This window comes from Leuciscus leuciscus (assembly GCF_965113295.1).
Source record: "Leuciscus leuciscus genome assembly, chromosome: 6".
NCBI classification, from domain to species: Eukaryota; Metazoa; Chordata; class Actinopteri; order Cypriniformes; family Leuciscidae; genus Leuciscus; species Leuciscus leuciscus.
This window is the reverse complement of record NC_138730.1, coordinates 38776892-38797107: the sequence shown is the minus strand read 5'-3', so window position 1 is coordinate 38797107 and position 20216 is coordinate 38776892. Positions and strand designations below refer to the sequence as shown.

The following is a 20216-nucleotide window of genomic DNA, read 5'->3' as shown; positions in this document are numbered from 1 at the left end:
AAAGCGGGTGGGGCTAGGGCTATAAATACGGCCCAGAGAGGCTGGTTTGGTCAGTTTTTTATCTCTTCAGCGAGCTACGCATCGCTGGATCCTGAGAGGAAGCCGCGCCGTCTGACTCAAGCACCCAGCGGGATTTATCTGCATCTGAAGCTGCCGGTCGACAACTCGCCGCCTTCAGTCGCCGTTCCTGCTGACGCTTTCCGGCGTACATATCCTTTTCTCTGTTACTGTGTTTTGTGTATGTGTGTGTTCGCCGTGGCGACACACACTCTCATTGCACTAAAAGAGCCGGGCGTCTTTTTCAAGACGCCCCTTTCCCCCCCAACCCGCAAAGCTCGCCGGTGCGCCCGCTTGCCTTGCCTGCTTGGAGGATGATACCTGCTCTCCCTCTGTTCGAGCCGCGCAAACCGCGCCGTTCACAGGGGATGTCAGGAGCGGACGGTCACGGGGCTAGCTTTCTCTCTCCCTCTGTTCGAGCCGCGCAAAATGCGCCGTTCACAGGGGAGGTTGGAAGCGGACGGTCGGGGTTAGTTTTTCTTTACGTACAAGAAAGCTACCCTGCCTCTGCGCCCCATTCACGCGTCAATCACCAGCGAAAGGAGAAAATAGCGTTTTAGTCCCGCCGAGGCTGGACTGACCTGAATTTTCTCACACATTTCTCAGTTCCCTGATCAGGCGACTGGAAATATAAATATTGCAGCGCCGGCAAGCAAACGCCGAAGAAAACATGTTGACGCTCTTATATGCTCGTGCATCTGAAAGCCTTTGTGTTCCCCCCTGTGGCTCAGTGGCGGAATCTTTGTTTTTTTCACACGAGAGACCGGTGTTCGAATCTCGGTCTAACGGCAGATTAATTATGCCTCCAATGCTTCGCTCTGTCAGTTCCCTGAAAGGCGACTGCAGATGTGCATTTTGCAGCCAACGAGCGCGTTGTACAACCCGCTCGCCTGCACCCAAACACCGTTTCTATGGTTCCCGTGCGTCACTGGCGAAAGGAGAAAAGAGTGATAATGTCCCGCTGCGGCCGGGCCGAATTCTATTTCTCACACATTTCTCATTCCCCTCTGAGGTTCAGGCGACTGGAAATGTCATACTGCAGTGAGCGAGCCTGTTGTAATGCACGCACGCCTGCAAACAAACGCCAGCATGTTGACGCTCTCTGTTTCTATGGCAACTTCTCGCTCGTTCAGTTCCAGTAAATGCGACTGTTCCAGTGTATTCTGCAGTAAACAAGTCGGCGACACAGCCCGCTTGCCTGCACACAAACGCCGCTTTACGGCTACCCAGATAAATCCCATAGAGTGTATTTTCTGGTGTTCCGGCCACGGCCGATGGTGTTATGAGTGTAGACAAAATGCCCACTGCCCAGTGCTCATTCCTACACAGAAACACAGTCCGTCGCACAGGGCTCGTGCACATGAAATCGACCCAGATCGATTGCGCATTAAATGTGGTAAATGTGCCCACTGCCCAGTGTCCACAAACACTACGTTCTGCATGTCTCAAGGTTTCTGTAAAACGAAACCAACATGCATTCGCTCTGCTCAGGCAGACAATGCTCTCAGTGTTGTAAATGTGCCCGCTATCCCACGCCCACATTCACACATAGACATGACAGGTCTTACGGGACTCGCCCAGCCCTCCCGCTCTCGGTTGACCACCGCAGAGGAGTCGAGCGCGGGCAATCTGCCCGCTGTTATCAGCGCGCCCCCTGCCTCAAAGGTCATAAGGGCGACGCTTATGTTGCAGCACACTGAAGCCCCTCTGTCGCTGAGCGACCAGAGCGCGCTTCACATTCAACCCCTAGCCATTCGTGCAAACGCATGGGCAAGGCTACCTGGGGTTTCGAAGTGGGTGCTAGACATTATAGAAAGAGGCTATTCGCTACAGTTCGGTCGACGCCCGCAATGCAAAGCGGCGCGAATCGATACTACGGTGAAAAAGGAAGTAGCACACCTACTTCGGGATGAAATAGCGAAGTTACTGAGCAAAGGGGCTATAGAACCCCTATCACAAGCTCAGAGCGAAGGGGGCATGTACAGCAGATATTTTCTGGTACCCAAAAAAGACGGAGGTCTCAGACCCATTTTAGATCTAAGACGACTAAACAAAGCACTTCTGAAACGACGGTTCAGAATGCTCACGACCAAGAAAATCCTCTCGCAAATTTGCCAAGGGGACTGGTTCATGTCGATAGATCTGAAAGACGCTTATTTTCAAATACAAATAGCGTCACGTCACAGGCGATTTTTGAGATTCGCCTTCGAGGGCCAGGCATATCAGTACACAGTCCTGCCATTTGGCCTATCCCTGGCACCTCGCGTATTCACGATGTGCATGGATGCAGAGCTCGCACCCCTCAGGCTCCGAGGCATACGAGTGCTGAATTATTTGGACGATTGGCTGGTTCTAGCTCGATCACAGTCGGAGCTCATAGAACACAGGACCATATTACTCGATCACCTCGAGAATTTAGGTCTCACAGTCAATTGGGCAAAGAGTTCACTGTCTCCCAGTCAGAAAATATCTTTTCTGGGCACAGATCTGGACTCGCTGTCTATGACAGCACAGCTGTTGCCGCAGCGCAGACTAAGTATTCAGCGCATGACAGAGATTTTTCGCCACGGCGCTTTAGTCCCGCTCAAAAGTTGCAAAGGATGCTGGGTCTCATGGCTTCAGCATCCTCAGTGCTTCAGCTGGGTCTGCTTCGCATGCGCCCGCTGCAGTATTGGTTGAAAGCGCGCGCCGCGCAGAGCTTGGACCTCCGGTCTCGCGCGCCTCAAGGTCGATCAGAAATGCGTTGCAGCTCTGAAACCTTGGACAGTGACCGACTGGTACCGGTCAGGTGTAAGCCTGGGGACTTCCTCGAGTGTGAAGGTGGTGTCTATGGACGCCTCAACCTCGGGATGGGGAGCGCTGCTCGAGGGCAGACCGTTATTCGGCCAGTGGTCGGAACGGGAAAAGCTTCTGCATATAAACTGCCTGGAAATGATGGCAGTCGACAACGCGCTGAGGCGCTTTTGTCCCCAGATAAAAAGACACCACGTCTTGGTCCGTTCGGACAACATGTCAGTGGTGGCTTATATAAATCACCAAGGAGGTATCAGATCCAGAATCCTTCACAGGCTGACGGAACGCCTCCTGGTCTGGGCTCAGCACAATCTGCGCTCGCTCAGGGCAGCGCATGTGCCCGGCCATCTGAATGTGGGACCAGACAGACTGTCCAGAAACAATCTGCCGACAGGAGAATGGTCTTTACATCCACAGACAGTCAAAATGCTATGGAGGACATTTGGCAGAGCGGAAATAGACCTATTTGCGTCTCAAGAGAACGCTCATTGTCAGGAATTCTTCTCCAAGAGCAGGGATGCGCTGGCTCACGTCTGGCCCCGCTGCCCGCTCTATGCGTTTCCCCCTGTCACGCTCCTACCCCAGGTGTTAGAGCGAATCAGGGAGAGCGGATGCCCAGTGCTACTCGTCGCCTCATTTTGGACAAACCAAGTCTGGTTTCCAGTCCTGATGCAGCTGACGAGTACCGCCCGATACCGGTGAGGAGGGATCTCCTCTCGCAGGCGAACAGCTCGATCTGGCATCCTCGCCCGGAGCTTTGGTCCCTACATGTGTGGGCCATCAACGGGTACCCGTTAACCTCCCAGCGGGAGTGTTAAACACGATCACGCAGGCTAGAGCTCCATCTACGAGGCGGCTCTATTCCTCAAAATGGTCTGTGTTCACTAGCTGGTGTACAGCGAGTGGCACTTCACCCTCACGCTGTGGGGTGCCGGAGGTTCTCTCCTTTTTACAAGAGCTTCTGGATAAGGGCAGAACCCCATCCACGCTCAAAGTTTATGTGGCGGCCATAGCAGCGTTCGCTGAACCACCGCTTGGCCAGTCATTAGGAAGGAACGATCTGGTCATTCGCTTCCTTAGAGGAGCTAAGAGGCTGAACCCTCCCAGACCACCCTCAGTTCCCGTTTGGGACCTTTCCACGGTTCTGGAAGCCATGAAAGGTGCCCCATTCGAGCCAATACAGTCAATAGACCTGAAACTCTTGTCTTTCAAAACAGTGTTTCTTCTGGCTCTCGCTTCAGTGAAGCGCATAGGGGATTTGCAAGCGCTCTCAGTGAGCACGACGTGTATGGAGTTTTAACCTCGAGGTTCCCGCTTTACAAGCTAGGTTGCTCTCGGTTTAAATTTTCAGTATTGCCCGCCCGAATCCTATCGGCTCAGGATGCTGAAACCGCTAGAGCGTCGATCACTGATCGTATATATACTTCTGTGGGCAGTGCGTAAGTCCCCCATATCTATCAGTCCAGGCCGTGTTCGCCCTGGCTGTGTGGAACACTTGATATAATATGCTCTTATCAGAGCTCTATAGTACAGGAATGATGCTATTCTAGCCCCTCTTCCCGGATTCTCTGTGAGTCCCTTGTGATTAGGCACTGTATGAGCCCCGGGCACCTGCCCTTGGGACTTTAGTGTTATGTCTCAAGCACGCACAGCGTTTTACACTGTGTTCCCCTAGCGTAAGATACTTACGCAAGTACGAGAGAACCTCTCGTAAGAGAACGTACTCGGTTACTAACGTAACCTCGGTTCTCTCTAGAAGAGGGAACGAGTACTTGCGTATCTTGCCGTGCATGCGTCACGTTCTGATTCGCTTCAGCGATGAAAAAACTGACCAAACCAGCCTCTCTGGGCCGTATTTATAGCCCTAGCCCCACCCGCTTTCGGCGGGACATGACGTATTGGGCGCGAAGCACCCTCATTGGTCCTGACGTCATGAGGGGCCTCTATCGATAGGCTGGTGCAGTTGCCGCAGAGCAGCCTATGGGCGCGCGAGCTGTCCCGCCCATGTCTGCATGCTGCTGCAATGCGTTTTACATTATTGCAAAATTAAGGATAATTTTTGGCTTCAATATCTCGAGGAAAAGAGGTTTTCCCCTAGCGTAAGATACTTACGCAAGTACTCGTTCCCTCTTCTAGAGAGAACCGAGGTTACGTTAGTAACCGAGTACGTTTTTTTTCATTGTAGCCTGTAGCCTAAATCATTGGTTCCCAACAGGGGGGTCGCGGCCCACAAGGGGGCCTCAGCGAGCTCTGTGGGGGGTCGCGTCATATTTTGAATAGTTTTGAGCAATGAGCATTAAATAAAAGTCCTTAACTTTTTTCTGTTCAAAATTTACTAAATTTATATAATGAGTGAGTTCATCATGAATCCATTTTCCAATCCGTGTTTTTGTCTTATCCTAAACCACTATGGTACACCTATAATAAGTGTTTACATTGGGACTATTTCACACTGGTTCGGATCGCTGCCGCTGCGGAGTAGCCCAGTACCTGCGTGACTCGTCATAGACGTAGAGAGAAGTAGTTCCGGCTACAATGTTCTTCCGAAAGACGCATTATTCTGTTAATAAACGCAAGTTTATTGTCGCTCGCTATAGTGCCAAAAGCGTCAAAAATAAAGCCTCACATTGATAAAGCCTCACAAATAACATGCAAGTATTGAGGTCCCAGACAGCAGTCATTTAGTAATAGCCTATATACTTTTTTTTTTTTTTTTTTTACCTACACACCAGTGTGAATATTTTTGTTATTGCATTTCAAATAGGGCCAATTTATAGGCTACTGTCTCCTAGGCTTACGTTTTTAAATTACAAAGGGCCTACTGATGTTTTTGTTATGGTATTTTCAATATTATAGGCTATTATTTGTGCATAAACATATCTGGTTATAGTAAACATACCGTTTGCTTGAAAACAACATATTCTGTCATCCTTGCTGCAAGCTTACAAGAGCGATAATATCATTAAATGTGAAGGGGGGCCCTAAAATATTTTCTTGGGAAAAAGGGGGTCTCAGACAAAAAAAGGTTGGGAACCACTGGCCTAAATGACGTGAAGTGTGCTGTGCCTGTGTCATGTTTGAAATGATTAGCTATTGATTTGCAAGAGGCAGGGCCGTAGCACAACATCCCGGGCCCAATGCATAGGCAGTCCTGATGGGCCCCCATGTTCCTCAACTTTCTTTGAGAAATACATTTCTACAGTAGAAGTATGCGCTCAACAAACTAACATAAACAAAATGCGTGCAGATGGACTAAACCATTTGGCGCATTAGCAAGGGGTGGGACCGTCAGACCTTAGTCTTTACTTTTTTGTATACAAAATGTAGTCAATCAATCAACCAAGTTATTAAGCCAATACACTAACTTTACATTTCATCTGACATTCATTAGGAAATTTAATTAGGAAATGAATTAGGAAATGAAAATATCCAAGTAAAACTAAATATATTCTAGACTTTTCGAGGGCCCTCTCTCCCCTTGGGGCCCTGGTAATCAGTACTAGTTTTACCCTCAGTCCTACATTACAAACCAACTAGGTTATTTTGATATGGTACATTTGACCTGTCCAGCCATTTATGTTAAACCACAAGGCAAAATATAATGGAAACCATAAACAAACTAAACACAAATTTGACCATGTTGAATATTCAGCAATAAAGGGCAATTGAAATAAACACTTACAGTTATCTGACATCATTCTTCTTATGATCATCCTCCATCAAAATCTAAAAGAAGAATAAATTATATATTTATTGTGTCTATCTTGATGAAAGAGTACAGAGCTTTGGACAAATTAGAGAAGAGAAAGGAGGAAGTAAGACCACGATTTATTGTTAACTCCCAGTTAACCAGTCAAAAAAAAAAGAAAAAAAAAAAAGAAGGAATATATGCAATACTATGCAAAATATTGGGGGACAGTAATATTGTTTTCATATTGACAATGATTTTCTTTAACACATAAGCACTGCGAAACTTAAACATGTCAGTAATAAGGGAGGTTAGTGGCACATTAGATATGAAATAAAAATCCTGTCATGTCAAAAGGTGACTATCATGTCACAGCACGGCCCTGACCATAGCATATTATCAAAGTGTGTTGTCCAAAGACAGACTATCAAAACATTAAGTAGAAATTATGAAACAAGTTTGGCAAGCCAATTACTCAAATCTGAGTGATCCAACATTGACTGGTTTGTTTGATGTCTTCATTTCTTGCAGACTGCTGCAGGTCTGGATGAGAGAGAGAATCCTGAGAGCCCAGCTCTGATTCAGACTCAATATCATCAGCTCCACACTCTTCAAACCACACACAGAGTGCAGGAAAGAAAACAGACCATTCGTGTGCTCATTACACTCTGGAGAACCGCAAGAGAAAAACATTCATATAACAAATCACTACAAACCAAAACACTAATCTGGGCATTTAACACTTGCCTTAAAAGTGCATAAAGTAATTATTTTCCACTCAACAAAAGTTTTAAACTGAAATAAATTAATAGTAAAGGGTACATGTTCAATGTAAAATGATGTAAAATGATGGATTTTCCAGTCAGAGCTGCTTGACGCTGAGCGTGGACAAGGGAGAGAGATTTTCGAGAGAAATTCAGAAAAACAAAGTTTACACATGAATGTTAATGCAAATAGTTATTTGAGCGATGAGTTCATTCGAAGAACATTTAGAATGCATTCCAAACACTGGATGTGTAGTGCTTGAGTATGTTTTTTATTTATTTAAATTTTTTTTACTGGAAATCTGGAATTTCATTGGCTCATTAAGAATATTTGTGTGTGTAGGGCAAAATAAAGTACGGTACATGTTTCATCATCGTAAACTAATACACTAAGAGTTGAGGAGTGACGATGGTTGCTGTCTTCCTCAATGCTGGCAAAACAGAATAAAGGATAAAATATATAAATCGCAAAGTCAAATATCAGTATTTATCTGCAAAAGAATTAGACTTTATGAGAAACACTGAAGGCTGTCTGTCTCCACTAAAAAGAATCTTCCTCAAGTTAATTTAGTAGTGTGGAAAAAATGTCCAAATCCCCTCTTTTTATTTCCCCGTCTCCTCCATCTCTCAGGTAACATTCAATTAACTGCACATGTTTCATCATTTCAGATATCTATTCTGTAATAATTTCAAGTGTAACCATAAGTCATTATGACTTATGTCTTTAGGTCTTGCCAAACACTGTACATTATACACATTGTATTGAGATAACTGACAGATTCTGTCAAATATAGGCTACTACTCATGTGTTGCTGGACAAAACTATTTATTCTTCTTTAAATCCAAATATAAAAAAGTCACTAAAAAGTACAAAAAATATATTTCAAAGTAAAAATTTTGTCAGAATTCATAATAAAATAATACCCCTTATTTTTAACTTTAACATTTTTCTGAACACACCAGACACCTTTCAACCTTCTAGAGATAAACCAGAGTCTAGAATAATCAAATTTAGTCATTTATTTGTCAGGTAAGAATAATGCCATTTACAAAATGAAGAAATAAAAAGAACAATGTAAACCAATTCACAAAGTTATCACTTTATCAAGGAGAAGAGAATCCTTCTGGAATGTAAAAACGGATGCACAATAATTATTTCAATGTGTTGTGAAAGGAAATGAACAGTAAAGGCAATAAAAGCCATAAAGGCAGCTCTAATGACATGAAGGTGAGTACATGACACTAAATTGTGACATCATCACTGATGTAGGCTAAGTCAATGGAGGATTTTCAAAAATTAATCTCAAATTCATTTACTTTGCAAGCCCTGTAAAATCATTCCTTATTTCTTTTTTTTAAAATAACTTTATTAATATAAACACTTTAATTTGAATATAAGTCGAATAACTATAGATGATGATGTATAAAATGCTGTCTTTATAGCATTAAAAGAGCAGCATAAAATGTTTTATGGCTTTAAAATGTTCACCTAAAAAAAATAAAGCTTTTCTTCCATGTAACACAAGGTCAAATGTTCCAAAAAAGTCAAACTTTACTTTCATACATTTCAAATGTGTATCACAGCCTACAAATTCTGGTATATTACATTAAGAAAATTTGCATTTTTTTATTTTATTTTTTTACTTGACAAAGTTTAACTGTTCCTTTCATTTATTCTTTCATGTTCACGTGGCTTCATCTTCTCTCTTTTTTTCACATTAGGTCTGTAAAGTCTTGCACAGTTATCTGTTGAGCATCAAGGACAGAATATCAGCAATCTGTAAAAAATAAAATTAAAAGTTTGCTTTGCTCTCCAGTGAGAAAATTCCTAACAAAGATGGTTATTGTTTGATTTCAGAGCATAAATGTTTGACATGTATATTAATACAGTAGCCTACATAACATGCAATTGGTATACTCACTGTTCAGTTCACTGTAGCTGCATTCTCTCCGGCAGGTCCCGCTCACTGTTGTCCCGTCCGGCTCACATGTGTTTTCAGTAACACCACCTGTTACCATCAACCACAGGACAGGTCATATTAGACTATCTACAGGTTTGAGTTTATTTCAAATAATAGCAACTGTAGATTATCTTACCCAGCTCTTTGAAGAGGAATGGTTCATGGTTTTTCAGCGCATAATAAAAGTCAATTCTCACTCTGTCTCCTCCGGCTTCTAGCGCTTCATAGAGCTTTCTCATTTTTTTCCGGTTGGTTATTTCTGCTTTGATATCTTCATATGTTTCAGGATGTATCATGCCTTTATTTTTTTAGCTCATCTGCTATTGGCATCACTGATATAACCCTTTGAATAAGAACTGATTCGTTCTGTTTCACAAACTGGGCCTCTGGGCATAAAAAAAAATGAATTAGGCATAGAAAGGCAATATTTCAAAGTTTTCGTAACTAAATAAAATAAATAAATAAACAGGTTTATTGTCTAATAGTACAAAATAGAGATTTAGATTTGTTTCAAACTATTTGAGTTTGGCAACTAATCAGATCGCGCCGTTTCTCTCACTTACCAAAGCTGCTCATCCTGTTGAATATCAAACCTTCCGCGAATATGCCGATCCGATAAATTATAACTCTTTAACTCTTTGAATTTACTTTTTTAATCTGACGTATAGGCTACACGCGTTGGCAAAATACTGTATATTTCAACTAAACTAGTAGTTTGCCGTAAAGAAAGCTTTGCAACTTGCAGCCAGGAGGTGTAAAAACGAAAGCAGTTTTCAATCTAAATAACATGGGCTGGGCGTATAAGAAATTACGTCCATCACCCTGTACCAAATATCATCACGTTTATGGCAAGCCTAGTTAACATTTAATCCTTAAAACCTACTAGTATCTATTGTCATGCTACTGCAGGCCTACTTATTTTTTAGCTATCTATTCCATTAAGTACTAGTAGCCTACTTATTCATTAGCTATAGTGCTTATTTTTTTAGGTACTTGCATGTTCTTTAGGTAGCCTACTAGTAGCCTACCTTTTTAAAGATACTATATACTTATTCATTAGATACTATAGTTTTTATTCCAATATAGTGTCTAGTATTTAATTAGACCCAGTATGGCAAGCCGTTTTAACATTTAATCCTTAAAACCTACGAGAATCTGGAAATAAAGCAAAATGAGAGGAAAAATTGAAATAGTCATCAGATGCTATGTTCGTAATGTATTGCAAAACATCTAGCATTAATTAGATCTCAAACAGATTCATTAAAGAAAGGTACGACTCGTACGACTCTCCATTGGAAATGAATGACTTCCGGTCCGACGGCTGTCGTTTGTCGTGTGCAGTGGAAAGGCGGCTTTACGCCGTTGTACGGAAACGCACTTCTGGTTGAGTTAGGCAGGGGTGCGTTTCCCGTACAACGACGTAACTCAATGCTTCACTACCATAGTACGATGCGTCGTTGAAGAAATCAACTAGCTAGTCACGACTGTTTCCCGAAACCATATTGTCACAAAGTGATAGTTCAACCACGTTGGTTTATGACGTCATGCACGTGATGGAGTAATAACTTCTTTTAATGAATCTGCTTGAGATCGAATTAATGCTAGATGTTTTGATATAAATTACATCTGATGACTATTTCTAATTTTTCTCAGTTATTTCACTATATTTCCAGATTCAATTGCACATGCACAGTCTTCAAAAACAGTGCTTTAAATCTCTTGACAAACTCAAAGACGTAAATTACATTTGTATGTATTCTAAATAAAAGACACAGGTTGTACTGAATGTCAGCTTGCTTATTTTGCTCAAGATAAGGATTTATTAAGTCCACATGTCATGCAATCTAGAAACTATCTAACCACAGGTCGAGAGCTGTCGTTCCAACCACACAACTTTGTGATGCTGTTTGCGAATGTTCGTTTGAACGACAGCTATCGACCTGTGGTTAGAAGCATAGTTTGGTTTCGGGAAACACCAATTTGTTGAACTATGCTGATAACGACAGAACTTGCGACCATAGTTGGCTAACGATGCTTTCGGGAAACGCACCCCTGATCATTCCACCAGCAGGGAACAGTCATGATAAAGGTCAGAGAAAGAGATTTTTTGCCTCTTTGAGATGGCACCACAAGACGACGTTCGCTTGCAGAGCGCAAGTTTCTGGATGGCACGTAATTCTGAAGTTATGAGTTTAGGTAAAAGGGAGCACAGCCAGTGGTTGTTCTGTAGGCAAATGTCAGAGACTTGAATTTGATGCGAGTGGCAACTGGCAACCAGTGCAATTTTGTGAGGAGAAGAGTGACGTGTGCTCTCTTCGGCTCGTTAAAGACCACTCTAGCTGCAGCATTCTGGATCAGTTGCAGAGGTTTGACAGAGCAAGCTGGAAGACCAGCCAGGAGAGCATTACAATAGTCCAATCTGGATAGAACAAGCGCTTGGACAAGGAGTTGTGTAGCACTCTTGTTCATAAATCGAAAGTACTGGTTACAAAATTGCGCACGTGTTCTCAGTTCTACCAGAAAGATTCGGGAGTTAAAATGATGTAACAAAAGCATATATTTATTAACAGTCCAGCAAGCAAATATTTATAAAGTTATTTGGCGTAGTAGGTCCGTAACTCGCAATCTGAGGGTAGCGGAATCTGCATTTACTGCCTGAAGACGAAGGCAAGGGCGCAGCCGACCCCCGGGAGGTATGGGAGGGGACCATCCTGGTGGTGGTGGGGAGGATGGAGGTAATTGTTTGCGTCAGCATCTGAGAACTCAGACATGTGAAAGTATTGATCTTTTATACTGCAAGTATTAGCAAATGATTGGTTAGATGTGAAGGTAATAAGTGACGTAACGATTAAGTCTTCCTGGCAGAACTTACGCTAAAGATTTAATTTCTTCAGTTAGGACTGAGAGGTTGATGTTGAGTTTTCTTTAACCTTTGACCTTTCTGCCCTCAGCATGGAGGAACAGACAACTTACTTAGTCGTTTCCAGAGCAACAGGATGGATGACCAGCAGTGTGCCATACAGGATGGGAGGAGCCATCTGTCTGTCAATTTTAGCTCCTCCTCCCCACCCACCACCCCTCCCACAACCATCAGGAAATGTTAGGCACTCTCTTTTAACATTATTTTCTTTAATTTGACAATCAAGTGGCAATAAAATGTAAATTGTCTCTGTCTCTCGGTAGCATTCTCAGAGTCAGCTGCAACTCCAGGTCAGGAGCCGTTTCTCAGACTGTTGGCGAGTGCTAAGGGCAGGAGGCTGGACGAGTAGAGGGCAGGAACAGGACACAGTTTGCCCGGCCTGCTATCAGAAAACAGCAGCACTAGCAGCAGACGGATGATCCTCAGCCAGGTCATGGTCAGCACATACGCCACCGAACCCGACGACCAGTTCTTTGACATGGTCGTCAAGTGTCAGGTGAGACGATGTGTTTGTTTTAACCAGAGATGGGCTTCTCGTAGCAAAATAGTCCTTTGGTTCAGTTAATCCATTCATCTCATTATCTCTTTCTGTCTCTCTCAGGGGTCCCGTCTGGATGATCAGCGGTGTGCCCCTCCTCTGCCCTCCACCCGTGGCCCCACCGTCCCGGATGAAGACTTCTTCAGCCTCATCATGCGCTCACAGGCCAAGAGGATGGACGAGCAGAGAGTCACGCTGCCCTCCTGCCGCTGATCAAACATGCAATCCCTCTTCTGAACTTCATATGCAGAAATTAGCTCATTTTCATGCACTTGAGTGCTACAAACCTCACACTGGTAATACACAATGATGGTCAGGTTACATGCCATCAGTCTGAACTGCGTCCTGTCTGCTAAATGATTATGGATGGCATTTCATGTACAGCTGTAATGCGCAAAAAAATACTTTTGTTGTAAATAACACATTTAAATTTTTTACTAGATTTAAACTCTTTGTACATTTGCTTTAGTTTAGGATTATTATTATGATCACCATAGTGAATCACACAAATGTATCTTTTGATACAAGACTGCAGGTTTGTTTGTATTTATTGAATTAACATTGTTTCTACTAGTAGTTACCTTCCAGTCAGTATGAGATGTGTGTAATTATGACACAAATATTACTGTATTATTTTTTGTAGTTACATTTAGTTTATTAAAGAAGTGGTTAAATTAAAAATGTAAATAAAATGTCAAAGTATAATACAGTAAGATTAATTTACTAACTGTATAGAAATAAAACCTGTACAGAAACATTTTTATTTGCATTCATTCTCCTTATTCATTGTTCTTATCAGACAATTATATATATTGCATTAATCTGTTTATCTCATTTTTACAGGCAAGCAGACCATTTGCATTTTCTTTAATTCCAACAATGAACATGTTTTGACTAAAATAGTCAAATACTCTGTTAGTAATTTCTCCAGTTCATCACCTGTAGTTTTCATGTCATTTCACAAATCATGTAAAATACTACATGTACAGTCATCTAGAAAAAGAGTTTAAGAGTCTGATAAAGGCAGATGATTTAAAAGGTTGGGATTTTCTTCCAGAAGAAAAGAGATTAAAATGTCCTTCACAGCAACACTGCCTTTACGCACAATGCTGCAGATCCTTCTCATGCTTTCTTCTTCGGTTGAAGTCGGATGTGTGATTTCAGAATATATTTCCTCATGGATGATTTGCTTCTGAAGCAGTTCGTCTGCAATGCCTTTCACATTCTTAACGCTTTTGATAAGACCACTCCAATTTTTATCAAAAAACTGAGCTTTATCAAAGTTGACAGCCACTTGTGGAGTCTTATGTTGTTGTATATTTTGAAACCAACTAGACTCAGCTTTGTTTGGATCGATGTTGGTTAATTCTTTCCAAATTGTTGCAGTCCATACCGGTTTCTGATCATCCACTCGGCTGAGAGTCATATTGATGTCATCGACCAGAGATTGTTTAACCTGAAAGAAGTTTGGCTTGATGTTACCTCTTAGCTTGATCTCTTTCGGTTGGACAGAAGCACCAGGAACCTCAAGACTGTGTTTTTTCATAATTTGCAGTGTGGTTTCAGGTCTTGAACACTTGATTTGATGACTTGGCTTTTCCTCTGTTTTAATTTTTTTTGCAAAAACAGAATCTGATGGAAAAAAATACACATGGAGAATAATGGGGTTCTTTTTTGTCATGAAGATAAGTAGATCACAGTGCACTTTCACTGCAATCCCTAGTTTCATAAGCACTGTTTTAAGAGAAAAATATGGTTGGAGTATTCTGGCATGAAAACGGGTCAACTCCACTGATTCCAAGGTTATTCCCTCATTTTCAACACTGAGGAGCTTCACAGCATCTTTGAGAGAGGGGTCAGACTCTGCTAAACAGGCGTAATGAGGCAGATGGGCCTCCTCCAGTTTCCCTGAGATCACCGTCACATCGATCACTGGACCAATTCGCTCACACTGAAGCCTCTCCAGCTCTTCACTGAGGAAACGTCCATCCACTGCACGATACTGGAGAGTGACGTCACCAGCACAGACCCATCGCATTCTGGTCCTGCTGCACTCGAATCGACCCGCCTGAGAGCTGATCCTGAACTTTGACCCTTCTTCATCTGTACAGACTGACGGCTCCACCTGAACCCACTGATCACAGTCGACAATGTGAACACAAGACTGACACACTGGGAGCGGGTGAAGATCCAGTGCAGAAGGTTCAGAGACGTTCAGCCTAGAGAACAGAGATCTTATGATAAAATGAGATGGAATGTCACATTTATAAACTAAATTTAAAAAAGACTCAGTACCCACTTAATGAAATAACAGATCAGAATTTTTTCCGATATTTTCAGCAATAAAAGTTCTGTACATTTTTTATTTATATCCTCATTACTCATTAAGTAATTTATCATTTGTTTTGCGGTTTTAATCTGCTTTACAAAATGAGGCATTAGACAAAAAAAAAAGTTTCTCACAAGATTTCTCCAGGAGTTCCTGACAGATCAAGCGTGCATCTTGGACTCTCAGCGCTGTATTCATCCTCTTGAACTCTAGTCACAGGAGAAGATAACTTTTCAAACTATTTATTTAAATTCAATAATTTATTAGTTGTTTAAACTTTTCATATGGCTGTATTGGAAGTAGGTGTTTTTGTTAAAATTACTTCAGCACTTTCAAGATTTTTGATCCACCAAGAATCTGGATCAAATCTCCAGCTTCTGGAAGGGTTTTCACTGACAAACTTGAGTCAAAAACAAAAGTCATTTAGAAATAAAATGTTTTGCTGAATAAAACATTTAAGCCATGACATAAATATGATATTTGGGTCAATGTCAAATAAGCATGTCCAAGATAAAGGAGAAATCTCTTCAAATCTATTTTAAAATACCTCTGTTTAGAGATCTCATTATTTGTTGATTTCATATGAGTTGGAAAATTTCAGCAAATCTTCTGATTTAATGTATAAAAAAAGTAAATGATATTTCTTGTTTTATTATTGTTGTTGTTATGTCACTGACCCATATACCACAGACACATTTGCAAGTACAAGTTATTTAGGTAAAAAATATTAATTATTTGTATTTTTAGAAGAGTTTCAATCAGTCATGAATTACGTTTCAAGCCTTTCTCCATGCATCACACTGACCTCAGAGTCTCACACATACAGAGTGCTGGCTGAAGAATCTTGAGTTTATCAGCTGTTAAATCACAGTACATGAGGTTCAGTTCTCTGATGTGTGGACAGAACTGAAGACAGTACAGCAGCGCCCAACAGTCTGTGCTCCTCAGAGAAATGTTAGACAGATCCATGAAGCTGTGAGTTTCCAGCGCTTTCCTGACAAACTCCTCATCCTGGAGCTCATACAGACAGTGGAAAACATATAGCTCACATCCATGCCATGTTGCCATTGTAAGAATTCTTTGCTTCAGTGTTTTCTTCAGTTTTCTTTTCCTCAGTTTTATGATGTGAGAAACAGTTAATTTGATTTTTTTAAAGAGTGAGCTGATCACTTCCTCATTTGAAAGACCATAGAAGAACAGCAGAAATGATGGGATGGGATTTGATCTTCTTTCTAGAGATAGCCATTCAACTATAGCTGAGCCCATCAACTTCAACAGATCACCGACTTTCAACCAGGACTCTTCTTCACCAAGCAAGATGCAATAAAGAGCAGCAAAGAACCATTGAAAGCTGAAGTGCATGAACTTGAACACTGGTTCCCGTTTCTGTTTTCCATTAAGATCATCTTCATACAAGAACAGACACGTGGCGGCATCTAAGCCAGTCTCGGCCACACTCTTTTCATCAAAAAAGACTTGCTGATTTTGTATTCCTCTCTCTGCCAGCTGACCCAGACTCCTCAGCATGGTGAGGACAGACTGACTCTGGCCATGATGCTTCAGTAGAGTGGACACAAAGTGAACATATATGGAGGTGGTTGTCTTTAGTTTTTTCAACATAACCTCACCATCAGTTGAGTGTTTCTTTAGACAAAAACAGACCATCCAACACAGCAAAGGCACAGAGCAAGTAGTCAAGAGGGCTTTATTTGCTTTCACACTCTCATATGTTTTCTTGAAGTGTTGCTCATCCTGAAAGAACTTGTGGAAGTACTCCTGCACCCCTCTCTCAGAGAAGCCCACAATCTCAGTGAAACGCTGAGGTCCTTTGAAGAGATTCATCACTGCATCATCAGCTATAGATCTCATAGTTACAAGCATGAATGATTCAGGCAGCAAGACTCCACTCAACAGGTTCCTAAGAATAACCATAGGTGGCGCTCTCTTGGATGGATTAGTGTGCAGTAACATGAAATGAATGGGAGGATGAGATACATACTCATCCGATCCATCAATGAGGAAGAGGACTTTCTCTGGTGTTAACTCTAGTATCTGTGAGATCTGATCTGATGTTAAACTGCAACTCCAGCTCAAGAGCTCAATCAAGCTCATCTCCTCAGAAATACACTTCAGCTCGTCACTCTTCAACAGAAAAACCACATCAAAGTTTTCAGAGTAAAGTTCTCCAGATGCCCAGTCCAACATGATCTTCTGTAACGTGAAGGATTTACCTCTTCCAGAATCACCACTGAGAATCACAGTTTTCGGTGTGTTTCCATCACTGTCAGGACTGAACAGCTGGTCTATTCTAACGCTGTGATTCTTGTCATTTGATAACAGTTGAGATGATGTTTTTATTCCAGAAACGTGAGGAGACCTCAAACGTCCACGATAGTATTTCTCAGTCTGCTCTTTGCTCCTCTGAATGATCACTGGTTCAGTGTAACGGGCGGCCAGTTCCACACATTCATCATTTAGAGGGTTATACTCTGTCACAAACTTGCATCTGTCAATGACTGTTGTCCTGTACCGAAGATTCATGCTGCTCCAATCTACATGAAAATAATACAACTGGGAAAATAGGTGTGCTGAACGCTGTTACCCCTGAGGCGTAATAAGTAGAACAAGGAAATTGTTGAGTGCATATGTTGCACAATCCCTTTCCATGCAACAATCCTAAACATACTTTGTAAATAGAAAAATATGATGCAACAAAAATAAAAAATAAACACTGTAACTGACACTTTCATGACTAGTTATTTGTGTAGTTATGCTGAATTATTTGTTAACTGTGAAGCCTTATTGTGTGTTTTAACATAGTATTGTACAAATCAAAACTCCTTTCTAAATGTAAATAAACAATAACAACTTTACCCTTTCCATAAATCTTCTCTTTTTGCCATCTATCTTGTTTCTCTTTCAGCTGAGAGGCAGATCTTTGTGCATCAAAAGAGAGGGGATAACTGACAGTGATGCTGGGTGAGTCTGGTCCAGAAGGGAAAAAGAGAGGCTGGACACTCTACATGAAGACAAAATAATTCACAGTGACAATCTGCTTCAGAGATACATTAATACATATCATTATTTTGGAATATCATTATATTAAACATAAAAAAATTAAAAATAAATAAAATTTAATTATAATTTCACTTAGATCTTTCCAGTACCTCTGACGGGCTGAAGTAGTTCTGCAACTCTTCTTTCAGCTCCTTTCAAAACTCACCATGTCAGAAGAAGCTCCTCTTAAACGACACCGCCCCGTCCTTTTGTCCTCGATTTCCTCATGGAATTTTCTCTGTGTGGAACAATGTAGATTTTAATCAGCTATGACAAAATTGCCCAAATTTATGAATAGTGAGCAAAAGAATTCAGCCACAGATAACAGTTGGTTTTTACTTTCTAGAAATATGATAGACGATCATAGTTTTAATAAAAGTCATCAAAAATAATGTCAAACATCATGTTCAGGTGTTCAGGTCCACATACCAGTTTCGCACTCCTCTCTGCTTCAGCTGATACAATCACATGGTTTTTGTGCTTGTCCATTATACACAGGTAACAGATATACAGCTGGTCAGTCCGACAGAAATATTCCAGCAGTTTATTATGTTGAGAGCAGATCATCTCCTGCAGTCGTCCTGTGACATCTGTCATAAAGTGTCTATCTTGAAATAAACTGTCATGTCCTTTGAGGTGATTTTGGCAAAAAGATATCCGACACTCCAGACAAGACTTGATGGCTTTGTTTTTGTCCCCAGTACAGACGTCACACTCACACCAAACAGTACGAGTAACTTGTAGTTTTGTCGTCTTGAGTTTCTCCAGCACTTTAGCCAGCTTGGTGTTTTTACCTAAACGTCTTGGAGTGAAGGCGTGTCTGCACTGAGGGCAGCTGTAGACTCCCGTCTGATCTTCTTTATTCCAGTAGTCTGTAATACAGCTCATACAGTAACTGTGTTCACAGGGAATGGTCACTGGTTCCTTCAGTAGATCCAGACAGATTGGACAGATGACCTGATCCTCCTCAACCCATGAAAAACGGTCTTCTGCCATTTTCCTGCAAACACAATTGCACACAACAGAACAACAACAGCCTAAACAGCGTAACAGTCAACCATTCCAGCTAACACTTTATTCTTAAATAAAGTAAAAGTTCCAGCAAGACACTCCCTGCAAAACGTGTTCAATCACTGTGTTTCCAGAAATGAATTTCTTAAGACCTGGGAAAAATAGGTGTGTCCAGTGACTGAAGGGTTGACATGTTAATTTCAGAAGATTGTCTCTGGTAGATGCCGTAACTCCATTCTTTCTCTATTGACAATTGATGATTTTGAATACGTGTGTGTGTGTGTGTGACGTACATTGTATCCCACTCTTCACATAAACATTCTTACAATGTACATCAACTTCTGATCTTTTCAGCATTATATAATGAAATATATATATATATATGCATTTCTCTCTGCACTTGTGGGTTTAAATCACATTTAACTAGAGATTAAAGCTTAGAGTTGGATACATGCAAATCATTTAAAAGATCGGGCTCCTCTTCCTGAAGAATAGAGATTAAGAGGTTTTTCACAGCAACACTGCCTTCACGCACGACGCTGCAGATCTTTCTCTTTGGTTGAAGTTGGATGTGTGATTTCAGAATATATTTCTTCATTAATAATTTGCTTCTGAAGCAGTTTGTCTGCAATGGCGTTCACATTCTTAAAGTTTTACCAATTTTAAACCACACCAATTTCTATCAAAAAATCTAACTTTATCAAAGTTGACAGGCTAAACATGAACATGTTTCACAAATTTTGACAACCAGAAAGTGATTAAGACATTTTGTTATCATTTTTATAGTAATTTGTACGTATTTTACGAGGTGGCTAATTCGTATAGATGACCTACCCCTGACCCCGCCCCTAAACCTATCCATCGCGGTTTACAAATCTTACCTCACCTCACTAGCATTGGTCTAACACATTTTCTTTATATTAATGCTTGTATAAAGTCAGTTAAATAGCTTGTCAGTAATAGAAATCTCATGATGTACAAATACTCTTTAGATGAGGCAGTCTTGTGCTTCTCTGTATGTCGTGTTGTTGATAGCCTATAAAAACAATACACATACAATAATAAAGTTAATTTTAAATTACACCAAATGTAAAGCAC

At 41.4% G+C, this 20216-nt stretch overlaps 1 protein-coding gene and 1 long non-coding RNA gene across 5 annotated transcripts; both read right to left on the bottom strand.

Moving 5' to 3' along the window:
• Positions 1-8307: 8307 nt before the first annotated feature.
• On the bottom strand, positions 8308-10065 carry LOC309501561. The gene is made up of 4 exons (XR_014206902.1): positions 9827-10065; positions 9400-9649; positions 9225-9311; positions 8308-9080 (listed from the first exon to the last, which is right to left on the bottom strand). It is a non-coding gene; the product is annotated as an uncharacterized lncRNA (long non-coding RNA).
• Positions 10066-13546: 3481 nt separating this feature from the next.
• LOC309501390 (NACHT, LRR and PYD domains-containing protein 1 homolog) lies at positions 13547-19413 on the bottom strand. Of its 4 annotated transcripts, none has more exons than XM_082173457.1 (7): positions 18537-19413; positions 18274-18345; positions 17925-18069; positions 15856-17602; positions 15373-15450; positions 15185-15259; positions 13547-14955 (listed from the first exon to the last, which is right to left on the bottom strand). In XM_082173457.1, exons 1-7 carry the CDS (start codon positions 19101-19103, stop codon positions 13728-13730), a joined length of 3912 nt encoding a protein of 1303 aa, XP_082029583.1. In that variant the 5' UTR covers positions 19104-19413; the 3' UTR covers positions 13547-13727. The 4 variants fall into 4 exon arrangements, with proteins under 4 accessions (XP_082029583.1, XP_082029584.1, XP_082029585.1 ...); XM_082173458.1 differs by having other exon boundaries at positions 13547-14940; positions 18537-19412; XM_082173459.1 differs by lacking the exon at positions 15373-15450.
• Between the last annotated feature and the right edge of the window lie 803 nt (positions 19414-20216).

What these genes read in the sequence shown, in the direction of transcription:
- LOC309501390 (XM_082173457.1), bottom strand. Translation starts at nt 19,103, where the DNA reads ATGGCAGAAGACCGTTTTTCATGGGTTGAGGAGGATCAGGTCATCTGT. An exon ending in GAGGAGCTTCTTCTGACATG is followed by an intron (nt 18,070 to 18,273) that starts GTGAGTTTTGAA and finishes GTCTTCATGTAG; the next exon opens with AGTGTCCAGCCTCTCTTTTT. An exon ending in TGTATGTGTGAGACTCTGAG is followed by an intron (nt 15,451 to 15,855) that starts GTCAGTGTGATG and finishes TTTTGACTCAAG; the next exon opens with TTTGTCAGTGAAAACCCTTC.